Source organism: Propithecus coquereli, unplaced genomic scaffold (genome assembly GCF_000956105.1).
Source record: "Propithecus coquereli isolate 6110/MARCELLA unplaced genomic scaffold, Pcoq_1.0 Scaffold20, whole genome shotgun sequence".
Classification (NCBI taxonomy): domain Eukaryota; kingdom Metazoa; phylum Chordata; class Mammalia; order Primates; family Indriidae; genus Propithecus; species Propithecus coquereli.
Window position 1 is genome coordinate 14,014,591 of NW_012144967.1, and position 11,765 is coordinate 14,026,355.

The window sequence follows — 11,765 nt, forward strand, 5'->3', positions numbered from 1 at the left end:
CAAATGGGGCTGCAAGATGCCAAACTCAAAGGGTTCTAGTGTCTTCATTTTTGTTAGTTTTTGTCAGTTTGTGGGAAATAGACAAAACCCAAGAATGGAAAAAATGATCAGCCTCAAAAACCAAGAAAACCCTTATTTTAAATAGAATCTCCTCTATTTTTTCAAACATATAAGCAAGAAGTCATTTTCAGGACAAAGATCAAAGGGGGAGAGAAAACTCCCTTTAGAGCTCATCGATCTGTAACTTTTACATTGATCCAGTTAGGTCTCCTTTACTGATTTACTACAATTGGGAGTTCCTACTTCATCAGTTTCACTTTTGAAAATTAGTCTTGACCAAATTTAGTAAAGTTTTCTCTTTTTGGCATTTAAAAAATTTTCGATTTAGTTCATTTGACTTGTGTGTGTGTACTTATTACTATCTTCAGCATTGTGCTAGACACTCAGGATACAGGTGACACAGCCCTTGCCCTCAGGGGGCCTTCAGTCTGGTAGGTCATAAAGATATGAGCACAAGTCATTATAGCTCAGTGGTGAGCCTCCTAAGAGAAGAATGGTCAGGAAAGCTTCATCAAGGACGCGTTAGGAGGTTTTCAGGCAGAAGAGAGAGAGCACATCTGGCCAGGGTCAGGGCAGGGATACCAGTGTGTACGAAAGGGGTTACAGGAATGATGAGTGTGGACGTGTGTCAGGGCGACCTGGGGGAGTGGGAGAAATGAGACCAGGGAGTTGGCAGGGTCGGGTCATGCAAGACTTCGGACTCCTTGGCAGCAGACAGTTAGACTTTATCTAGTGGACAGTGAGGAGCTACAGAAAGATGTGCAGCAGGGGAGCAACCCGGCCAGTCTGTGCTGTAGAAAGATCGTTTCTGTAGAAGCTGCCACGTGCAAGGGGAGGGACTGGAGACTGCTTGCGAGGCAAGTGTGGTGGCCAGATGAGATGCGGTGGGCTTCCGCTGAGGCGTGACCATGGGAATGGAGAGAAGGTAGATTTGAGAAAGGTTTAAGAAGTAGAAGCATCAAGATTTGATAACAGCTTGTATGTGGGAGTAAGGAATAGGGAGAGTTTCGTGATGCCTCCCAGGTTTCTGTCTTGGCGTGAACGTTTCCAGCGTAGACTGATTTCTTTTGCGTGTTGTGGAGGATGGAGACTCTAAAGTACGTGAGAAATAAGACTATGCAGAGACAGGACCATGCAGAGCCCTCAACCACAGCACTGCAGAGGAGCACTGCTGACAGCCTCCCAGCCCGCACTGTGAACAAGACACCTGCATGTGTACCTTCACAGTATCTTGTAACGTTTAAGAATATTCTAACTTTGCCTTAAGTATATGCTGCTTGTTCTAAGATCAAATCCAGGCCAGGCACGGTGGCTCACACCTGTAATCCCAGCACTTTGGGAGGCTGAGGCGGGAGGATCACTGGAGCCCAGGAGTTCGAGGTTACAGTGAGCTGAGATTGGGCCACTGCTCTCCAGCCTGGGCGACAGAGCGAGACCCTGTCTTTTAAAAAAAAAAAAAAAAGGAAAAAGAGAAAAGAACAAATCTAATCCAATAGCAATGTAGTCAACACTAAAATATTTATCTTTAAATCTTGAATCCAAGAACTTTTCAATTACATGGATGAATTAATACCATTTTTTGTTTTTAATTAAATATTTTATTCTATGAGAGTGAGAAGAAATGTAATGTCTCCAGTTCAATTTATCAAACCTTTTTATAAGGAATGCCAGGCAAAAATGTATTGTGATTCAGCCAGAGGGATTACTAAAGATGGGGACATTAGAATATTCAGCGATCTGTGTTTGAAGTCAGAAGACATACACACCAATACAGTGTTTCTTACAGTTAAAATCCTCAACTATTAATGCCTTTTTGTAGTTTTCTTGTGATATAATTTGCATACCATACAATTCAGTAGTTTTTAGGATATTTACAAAGTTCTACAATCACTACAAACAATTTTAGAACATTTTCACCATCTGAAAAGAAACCCCATACCCATCAATTCTCCCATCTCTCTCCCCCACCCCCCAGGAAACCACCAGTTTACTTTCTGTCTCATAGGTACCTCTTCCGGACATTTCATATAAATGGAATTATGTAATATGTGGTCTTAGCACAATGTTTTTAAGGTTCATCCATGTTGTAGCATATATCGGTATTTCCTTTTTTTTTTTCTTTTAATTTGGGACAGGGTCTCACTCTGTCACCCAGACTGCATTGTAGTGGTACAATCATAGGTTACTGTAGCCTTGAACTCCTGGGCTCAAGTGATCCTCCTGCCTCAGCCTCCCAAGTAGCTGGGACTACTGGTGCATGCTGCTGTGCCCGGCTAATTTTTGTATTTTTTTGTAGAGACGGGGTCTCACTATGTTGCTCAGGCTGGTCTTGAACTCCTGGCCTCAAGCGATCCTCCTACCTTGGCCTCCCAAAGTGCTTAGATTTAGGCCTGATGCACTGTTCCCAACCAGTATTTCCTTTTTATGGCTGAATGATACTCCATTGGGTGGATATACCAGGTTTTGTTTATCTGTTCATTAGTTGATGGACATTTGGGTGGCTTCCACCTTTTGGCTATTATGAATAATGCTGCTAATGAACATTCATGTACAAGTTATCGTGAGAACATACGTTTTCAGTTTTTTGGGTATCTATCTAAGAGTGGAATAGCTGGGTCGAATAGTAACTCTATGTTTAACTTTTTGAGGAACTGTCAGACTGTTTTCCAAAGTGACAGTAGCATTTTTACATTCCCACTGTGTATGAAGCTTTTTATTTCTCTGTATCCTTTCTAACATTTGTTATTGTCTGACTTTTTGATTGTAACCATCCTCGTGGATATGAAGTGGTATCTTATTTCCCTGATGGTTAATGGTGCTTATTGGCCATTTGTATATCTTCTTTGGAGAAATGTTTATTTGGATCCTTTGCCCATTTTTAAATTGGGTGTTTGTTGTCATCGTATTGAGTTGTAAGAGCTCCACATCAGATACATGATTTGCTTAGCCGGGTATGATGGCATGTGCCTGTAGTCCCAGCTACCCTGGAGGCTGAGGCAGGAGGATGGCTTGAGCTTGAGGCTGCAGTGAGCTACATATGATGAGGCCACTGCACTGCAGCCTGGGTGATAGAGCAAGACCCCATCTCTATTAAAACAAACAAAACACCAAAAACTGAAAAACAAATATGTGATTTGTAAGTATTTTCTCCCATTCTGTGGATGTTAATGTTGTTTAATAAATTCTCAAAAAATACCCATGTTCCATTTTATTGAGCTCTACTACAGTTTTACAATGTTATTTTATGTTTTGTATTATTTTTGCTTTTTCTTGAAGACAGTATAAAAAGCCCATACTTTCTAACATATATATTATTTGTATGTATTTTATGTAGAATATATATATATATTTTATATATGTATTTTAGAATTGTATAACTTTCCAGCTCTTTGATAATTTGGAGAGTGGCCAATGATGTCACAGGGAAGCAAGTTTAGACTGCTTTAATAATAATTTCTTATTTGCGATTATTATCAAAGTTAAATATTTTACACTCTTCATTTTTTCTAAAACTTGACATATTTTACAGCATATAATTTTATAATTGTCTGTTTTCTCTTTTCTATTAAAAAATGTGTTCAAGGGTTGTGTCATGCGGGTGGAGTTCTGTTCTGCACACTTCCTCACCCATTCGTAAACCCTGCCGGATTCAGTCCTTCACTGAGGCTGCTTTGCATGTGTTCTTTTACCCCTTTATGTTTTACCCCTATTTTCCATGAGGTTTCTCAAAGAATCTCTATCAGATACATAGAATGGATTTTCAATGGCATTTGAGAACAGTATATTGTTTCTGCAGAAGTTTGGTCAAATGGCATAAATAGAGCCACTTTAAGAAATTCTCTACACATATCAGGTGTACTTGGCCGCTTGGGATGAATTTGGAAATATGTGGGGTTTTTTTCCTCCTCATAAAACTTTGGCCTGGGTGTGGTGGCACACGCCTATACTCCCAGCTATTTGGGAGGCTGAGGCGGGAGGATCTCTTGAGCTCAGGAGTTTGAGGCTGCAGTGAGCTGTGATTATGCCAGTGTACTCCAGCCTGGGTGACAGAGTGAGATCTGTCTCTAAAAAAAAAAAAATAGAATACTTTATAATATGGAAGTACTTCTGTGTGCTAGAAGTTGGTTTCACTACTTTATTTAGCAGGAGAGAAAAGAAAATATAATTCAGTAAATGGCTTGTATAGAAACCCTAATTTAAAGCATGTACAAATTTAGTAATAAATGCTCTTTGGAGTTAATTGCAAACCGCTTTCTGGTTCTGTGGGCTGCTCCTCATTGCTAATTAAGTTTGCAAAGGTGATTCTCTCCCCTTCTCACCAACATGCACACAAAAGGAAGACAATGGATTGGTGAGATTCTGTGATGGTTTATGTAGATTGTGAAAATGGGCTAATGTAGCAAAACGAAGGGTAACATTTGGGGTACAAAGAACTCTTAAATGAAGGCATGTCCTTTGTTTTAGTAAAGTAACAACCTCTCTTCTAGTGCCTTTTGGGATGTCAAGGTTGTAGGGGCAGGCAATATTGTAATGAAAGGAAGAGGAGGAACAGCAGGAAAGGTGTTTTCTCATGTAGGAGACACCTGGCTGTGTTACAGGCAGGAGGAAACTGAACACATGAGAGGGACCAGGAAACTTACTAGACACAGGTTGGCATGCAGGAAGCTCATGTCTTTCTCTGATACTGAAAAAAAGAAAGGCAGTATTTATAGAGAGGGATTTTGAAGTTGAAAGAAGAGTTCCATATAGCCTTAACTTTAGAAAAATAACTTAAGACAGTTTGTTTTCTCATTTACTCATATATTATAAAAATATATAAACACCAAAAGAAAAACCTCAGAAAATAAAAATTAGTAGGGAGAAAAAGAAATAAAAAGTTATTCATAGTCCCACCAAAGAGACATCACAGCGCTTTAGAGCTGCGAGGTCCAGGACGGTGCTAGCTATGTGTGGCAACTGAGCACTTGAAATGTGGCCAGTGTGACTAAGGAACTGAAGCGTTAACTTAATTTTATTAATTTAAATAGCACATGAACAGTGGAGCTATAGCACATTTCCATCATCACAGCAAGTTCCACTGGACAACACTGCTCTAGAGTATTTCTTCTTGGGCTTTAAGGGTTGTTTGTCTTAATGTCGTCGTTATGGTGAGCTTAGCATTTCCTGACTGCTGATTTTGTTAGGTGGCCATCCTTGAGTTTTCAATACCAGCCTGTGGGGAGGCACAGGCTTTGTGCAGCTTCCTACTGAAATTCTTCCTGGACTTTGGCCCTCGTGTCACTCTTATATTGATGCTATTTATGCCATTATTGAGCCATTCTCCTCCTCCTCTGCTTCCACCAACTTCTCTTAGGTGGGTTCGGGATTTTGGTTTGCAGAAGAATGTCTCATGGCCAGTGTGAGGAGGGTTAGAGTTTCTCCCTTCTTCTCTGCAAGGCTTGGCCTTGGGCACGGGGCCCCGTGTGGCTGCATTGTGCCAGAAGGCGGCAAGGGCGCTTTCAGGATGTATGTGTGGAGGAGGAGAGTCCCTGGATGGCTCTGCTCCTGCCCTCCATTGCTCCTCTCCCAGCACCACCTGTGGGCCTGACCTTCCTTCTGCCTCACCCACACTGCCCCGACTCTGTTGTCCAGGTGTATCCACTGTGGTGTCGTCCACCTGACCTTGGCCTTGCTGAAAAGCCACATCCAGGAGCGACACTGCCAGGTTTTCCACAAATGTGCATTCTGTCCCATGGCCTTCAAGACTGCCAGCAGCGCCGCGGACCACAGTGCCGGCCAGCATCCGACCCAGCCCCACAGACCCTCCCAGTGAGTACAGGTCCAGGGCCAGCAGGCGCCATGGGGCAGAGTGGCCCGGGTGCTTGAGGGGGTGGTGTGGGGATGGATCGGGAAGCCTGGAGTCTCCTAAGGACATCCTGAGGCATCGGCTCAGGGTGGTACTTTCCCAAACCTGACTCTGGTTCAGAGAGAGCAGAGCTAGGATGGAGGGGCTCTGTGGTTCTTCCAGCAGGCCACGGCCCCCCATCCCCTGGGGTTTGTCTCGTCAGGCTCATTTATAAGTGCTCCTGTGAAATGCTCTTCAACAAGAAGAGGCACATCCAGCAGCATTTTTACCAGAATGTCAGCCAGACGCAGGTGGGCGTCTTCAAGTGCCCCGAGTGCCCGCTCTTGTTCGTGCAGAAGCCGGAGCTGATGGAGCATGTCAAGGTGGGGTGCCTGGGGGGAGAAGGCTGGGGAGGAGGGCACGTACCTCAGGCCGGGGGGCCGACTCTGGATCTTTCCCCTCGCCCAGTCAGTAATTGCTCTCCTCATCCCCAGAGCACCCATGGTGTTCCCCGAAACGTGGATGAGCTGTCAAGCCTCCAGTCTTCAGCAGACACGTCCTCAAGCCGCCCTGGCTCTCGAATTCCCGCTGAGCCCCCAGCCACTAATGTGGCTGCCCGGAGCAGCTCCCTGCCATCTGGCCGCTGGGGCAGGTCCGAAGTGCATCGCAGGGCCGAAGCCAGGCCCCGGCTGAGGAACACTGGCTGGACCTGCCAGGAGTGCCAGGAGTGGGTTCCTGACCGGGAAAGCTATGTGTCCCACATGAAAAAGAGCCACGGTCGGGTAAGTGCAGCCACCAGGTCACGGTACAGTGCCAGATTCTCTGGACTTACGTGGGGTCAGATGCCCCTTATGTGGCTGACCCTTCAGGGTTCCTGGTGCTCTGGGCAGGGTACTTCAGTCCCACGGGGCTTGAGGCCTTTGGGAGCATCCTGGTTCTGCCCATAGCGTCTGAGAAGAAAGATGCAGCTAGAGCCGCCTTACAGTTCTGCTGCTTCGTGTGTTGCCACCTCCCCCCTTAGACGTTGAAGCGGTACCCGTGCCGGCAGTGCGAGCAGTCCTTCCACACCCCCAGCAGCCTGCGCAAACACAGCCGCAACAACCATGACACAGCAAAGAAGGTCTACACTTGTGGGTGAGTCTCCAGGGATGGTGGTGAGCGAGGCTCAAGATTCACAAGACCCTGGCCATGGCATCGCCGGGGCTTTCTCTGCCGTGAGATCAGGGGTCTAAGCAAGAGACTAGTGAGTTTCTAACTAGAAGAGCACTGTGGCTAAGTCGGAAATCAGGGGCAGGTCAGAACCTGGTAGCTCCTGAGTCCTGCCCCGTCGCGCTCTCCTGCTTGGGGCTGCACAGCCAGGCAGCCGTGAAGGGCTCTGAGGCTGAAGAGGACGTGCCGGTGATGTGAACAGAGGCTCTTCTAGCCAAGGGCCTTCAGCACCATCTGCCTGTGCCTTGGGACGTCCCCTGGCCCTTTCGTACTGACCACTAGCCCAGCACTTGGACCCCTGGGTGGTGACATCAGGGACTGTAGGGTGAGATCAGGGCTGAGGGCCAGGTGTCAGGAGTACACATATTCTATTCTGACTCGTTGTTGTCTGCCACCGTGTCTGGCCTGCTGGCTGGATCTCTCCAGGCAGCGCCAGCTCCAGCCAGCCTGAAGACACAGCTGTCTGCTCGCTCCGGACGCTCGCTCACCTTTGTGTGAAGAGTGCTGGGGGAGCCTGCAACCGGGGTCTCACATGACCCCTCCGCTGTGCTCCTGTAGGTACTGCGTGGAGGACAGCCCCAGCTTTCCTCGGCCCTCCCTCCTGGAGAGCCACATCAGCCTTATGCACGGCATCAGAAACCCTGATTTGAGCCAGTCGTCCAAAGTCAGGTCTCCGAGCGGACATTCCCCTCAGGTAAGTGTGCTCTGCCCGCTGGAGCCGCCTGCTCGGCGAGGCCTGCAGCCAACGGGCGTCAGGAAGGCTGCTGGGACCCTGTTTGTAGTCGTGGCCGTGCAGCAATCAGAGTGGCAGCTTCCCTCAGTGTGCGTCACTCTCTAGCCCTGTGTCACCCACCTGGGTCCTGGACACAAGTAGAGGACAGGGCAAAGACCCATAAGGCAGCCTGCCAGCCTTTGGTTACTGTTGTCCCTGTCACCGCGGCCCCGCTTTAGGTGTGTGCTGCTGTCTGGGACACCGGAGCACTTTCACACGCCACCCTGTTTCTGCCTCACAGCGGTGCCGGGAGGGGATGATGCTTGGCAGGCTCACCTCCCACCTCCTGCCAGTATGGGAAGAGCCAGGCCTAGCACCTGCTGTCATGGCCCTTGCCCTATGACCTCGGCCCTGTTCCCGGCTCGATTCCTATTTCTCGTGAACTTCTGGAGCAGCCTGATTTCTCCTACTCACTGGGGCTCTTCCTGTGCCCAGGTTGCGGGGACGCTCCACAGAGGGGCCTGGTGTGCCTGGGAAGCTCTGAGAGCTTCCTGGAGTTCCAGGGCGTTCCTGAAACTTTCTTGGCTATTCAGACAGTGGCACTGGTTGGCAAAGGGCCTTTCATGCATAGTAGGTAGGGTATCAATTGGGTTTTCGGCAACATTTATCCACTAGTAAAATGCACATCCTCCCCTCTCCCCCAAATGTACATAGCCTTTGATTTAGCAGTTCTGCTTCCAGGATTTATTTGTTAGAGATCTCTGGCCTTGGGTATAAAGAAGGCTGTTCAAGTAAGTTCCCGTAGTGCTGTGTGCAGTAACAAGGATGGAATGCAACTAAACGTCTGCCGGTGGGCACTGCGCATCCCCACAGTGGTCAGTGCGCTGCCAGTAGAAGAACGAAGCCTCTGTGTGCGCTCGTGGAGACACTCTCTAATATATGTTAAGTAAAAGAAGGGTGAAGAAAAGTAAGCATGGCACGCCATCGTTTTGTGAAAGACAACAGTTTTGTTTTTGTATATGCATAGGCTCTCCATTGGAGTAGTCGTAAAACCCAGGTAATGTGCTGTTCTTCGGAGAGCAGGCCTGGGGAGTAGAGTAGGAGGGACTTACTCTTCTCTATATCTTTGGGATGTTTTGCCATGTGCATATATGTTACAAAACAAACAAATAGAACTGAACATAGCAAACCTAAACTCGTGTTCAGGGCTAGGGTGACCCTGGCCTGGATGGTACCTGCTTTCAGCCCTTGGGCTCATGGTCATGTCTGGGGGCTCGTGTCCAGGGCTCGGCCTGGACTCTGCTCACACTGTCTCTCCTTGCAGGTGAACCATCTGAAAAGACCAGTCAGTGGAGTGGGGGACGCCCCGGGCACCAGCAATGGCGCAACTGTCTCTTCCACCAAAAGGCACAAGTCCCTTTTTCAGTGTGCAAAATGTAGTTTTGCCACAGACTCGGGGCTCGAGTTTCAGAGCCACATACCTCAGCACCATGTGGACAGTTCCACAGCCCAGTGTCTCCTCTGTGGCTTGTGCTACACCTCTGCCAGCTCCCTCAGCCGCCACCTCTTCATCGTCCACAAGGTGAGAGACCAGGAGGAGGAGGAGGAAGTGGAGGAGGAGGAGGAGGAGGAGACAGCAGCAGAGGTGGCAGTGGAGGCTGCAGAGCCAGAGGCGGGCTCTGGGGAGGAGGTGTCCATGGAGACGAGAGAGAACGGACTGGAAGAGTGTGCCGGCCAGCCCTTGTTGACCGACCCAGAGGCAAGGAGATTGCTGGGCCCGGCCCCTGAGGAGGACGGTGCCCAAGATGCTCAGAGTCAGCTACAGGCCTCTCAGGACCAGGACAGCCACGCACTGTCCCCTCAGGTGTGACCAGAGGCTTTGCAGTGTATGCGGTCAGGGTGCTGCCATGGCGTCCTCCGCCTGTCGTGTAGACCGTGGGAGGTAGAAGGCTCTGCCCCGGGTGTGAGTGCGGCCGGCTGTGCCCTGGAGCAGTGTCCGCCCCGAGCTGCTGGTGCTGGGTATCCCCAGCCCCGGGAAACGTGGGGTCACCAGGACCTGACAGCTCTGAATTTGCTTCTGTTATTTATGGCTTTGTGCTGCTGCTTGGTACTCCACCTCTGGTCTGTGTCCTTAACCCCAGGTTGCCTACCTGGCCCAACCCCAGTGCTGTCAGCTCAGCTTGAAACCCCTCAGCGGCTGTGCTCTTCTGGGAAGTTCCCGCTTACTGCCTTCAGCCAGGGGACTCCTCAGAGCTCTATTTTCCTGTAGATACCAGCTCTCCTTCCTGCCTTCAGAGCCTGAGAAGGAGGGAACGAGGGGTGCTGACACAGCCCCTCTGGGAGAGCTCTGCCCAGCCCGGCTTGGTGAGGGCCCTTGGTCACCTTGCCCTTCCTTCTTGGCTTCTCTGATTCTTTTCCCCCCAAATAGTCCTGAGAACTAATTGTCACACTGGCTCATCGTGTCTCTGTGGGTGGGAGAAACTTCTGCAGCACACTGTTTGGAACCCGGGGAGAGCAGGAGGTGCAGCAAAGGCAGGAGGGCTCTGCGAGCCAGACCCCTCAGAGGAGCTGTGGGTGGGTCTTTGTTCTGCTGGTCTGCCTTTCCTGACAGGTGGGGTTGGGGGCACACAGACGTTGGGATATTTGTACTCTTGCTCCTGTGCCATTAGAGAGGCTGCTGCCCCATGCAGGCCAGCCCCTCCTCCTCTTGGCTACACTCATGTTGCTCAGACTATATTTCAAATAAAAAACCTTCTTACCATGCAGGTAGGCTCTTGTATTCCTCTTCAAGTGAGCCTGGCCCTTCCCTGTTGCACCTAAGGGTCTTCTCGGAGTCCCCTGTTTGCTCCGTCTCTGAGGGAGAGCAGTGCTGCTCCTGCTTAGAGCCAGGAGCCCCGAGACCTTCTGCAAGGGCCAGGGGAGAGGCTCAGTACCAGTTAAAAGTCACTTCCAAGGTCTCCCCAGGGCTAGTGGCATTGGCTTTAGAGCCTATGGAAATTTTCTGGAAACCTCCATCTTTCCTGTAAGTGGATTCTCAACCTAAGAGCACCCCCTACTGGTGAGGGGGGAAAGGAGTGGAAAGGAGGAATTCTGTAATTTTCTGGAAATATTCAAGAGACCTTGGTATTGCCACTGCCACAGGGAGCTCAGGTGTGGCACAATCGGGATTGGACGGGGGAGGCCGGCTGTCTGTCGCCGATGGCAGAGTTAGGGCCTGGCCAAACCCGAGGATCAGGCTGGTGTCCTGATCTCTAACCCAGGTGTCATGGGCTATGCCCGGCGGGAGCTAGAGCAGCAAAGGGAAGTGGGTGCTGGCTGGATTCTTACAAGTGATCTTTCAAGGGAGGCATTAAATATCAATTATAAATTATTAAGTCAGATAAATATGCCTGACCTTTTCACAATTGAAAAAAACATATTTTCTTTCTTTATCAAATGTCAGGTTTTTAGTGGAAATGCTAATGGCAGTGGGAAAGGTTAGTTCTTGCCTCAGTTTGGGAGAGACTCTGGCTCTGTGTACCCTTTTAATGATCTCTGTTCCTGGCAAGGCCACCACCTCCCTGCTCCCCAAGCTGGCAGTGAGGGCAAGCTGGGCCTATTTCCAGCTGCCTACACCTTAGCTGTTGTCCCGTCCCTAATTGCAGGTGTAGTGAGCCAGCCCTGCACCCCGGGTCCATGCACAAGAACAGGTTCTAGAGGAGTTCCGATAGGAGGGTTTGAAATGAATGGCCGGGTCCCTTCTTGCTCAGAAACAGCGGTAGCTGGAGTGCAGGCGGAGGTGATGCAGTTGTAGGTTTGACCACCCGTTCTGATCCATCTCTTTCAGGAAACAGCGTGGGGAAGAGTGCTGAGCCACTCGCTGGGAAGCCCAGGTCCTGGCCTTGGTTCTGCCCTTACTCAGATTTCTCAACCCCCTAACCTCACTGGCTCCCCTTCAACATAGGGTCAGTCATCCCCATC

General features: G+C 49.2%; 1 protein-coding gene across 1 annotated transcript in view; it reads left to right on the top strand.

Annotated features, from left to right (window-relative positions):
• ZNF592 (zinc finger protein 592) overlaps nucleotides 1–10,570 on the top strand; it is a 50,256-nt gene extending 39,686 nt beyond the window's left edge. The window contains exons 5-10 of the mRNA XM_012643777.1: nucleotides 5,692–5,868; nucleotides 6,108–6,267; nucleotides 6,379–6,666; nucleotides 6,906–7,018; nucleotides 7,652–7,787; nucleotides 9,130–10,570. Coding sequence (XP_012499231.1) covers nucleotides 5,692–5,868; nucleotides 6,108–6,267; nucleotides 6,379–6,666; nucleotides 6,906–7,018; nucleotides 7,652–7,787; nucleotides 9,130–9,675 — 1,420 coding nt within the window. The 3' untranslated portion in view covers nucleotides 9,676–10,570. The remainder of the gene's footprint in view (nucleotides 1–5,691; nucleotides 5,869–6,107; nucleotides 6,268–6,378; nucleotides 6,667–6,905; nucleotides 7,019–7,651; nucleotides 7,788–9,129) is intronic.
• The last annotated feature ends 1,195 nt before the right edge of the window (nucleotides 10,571–11,765 follow it).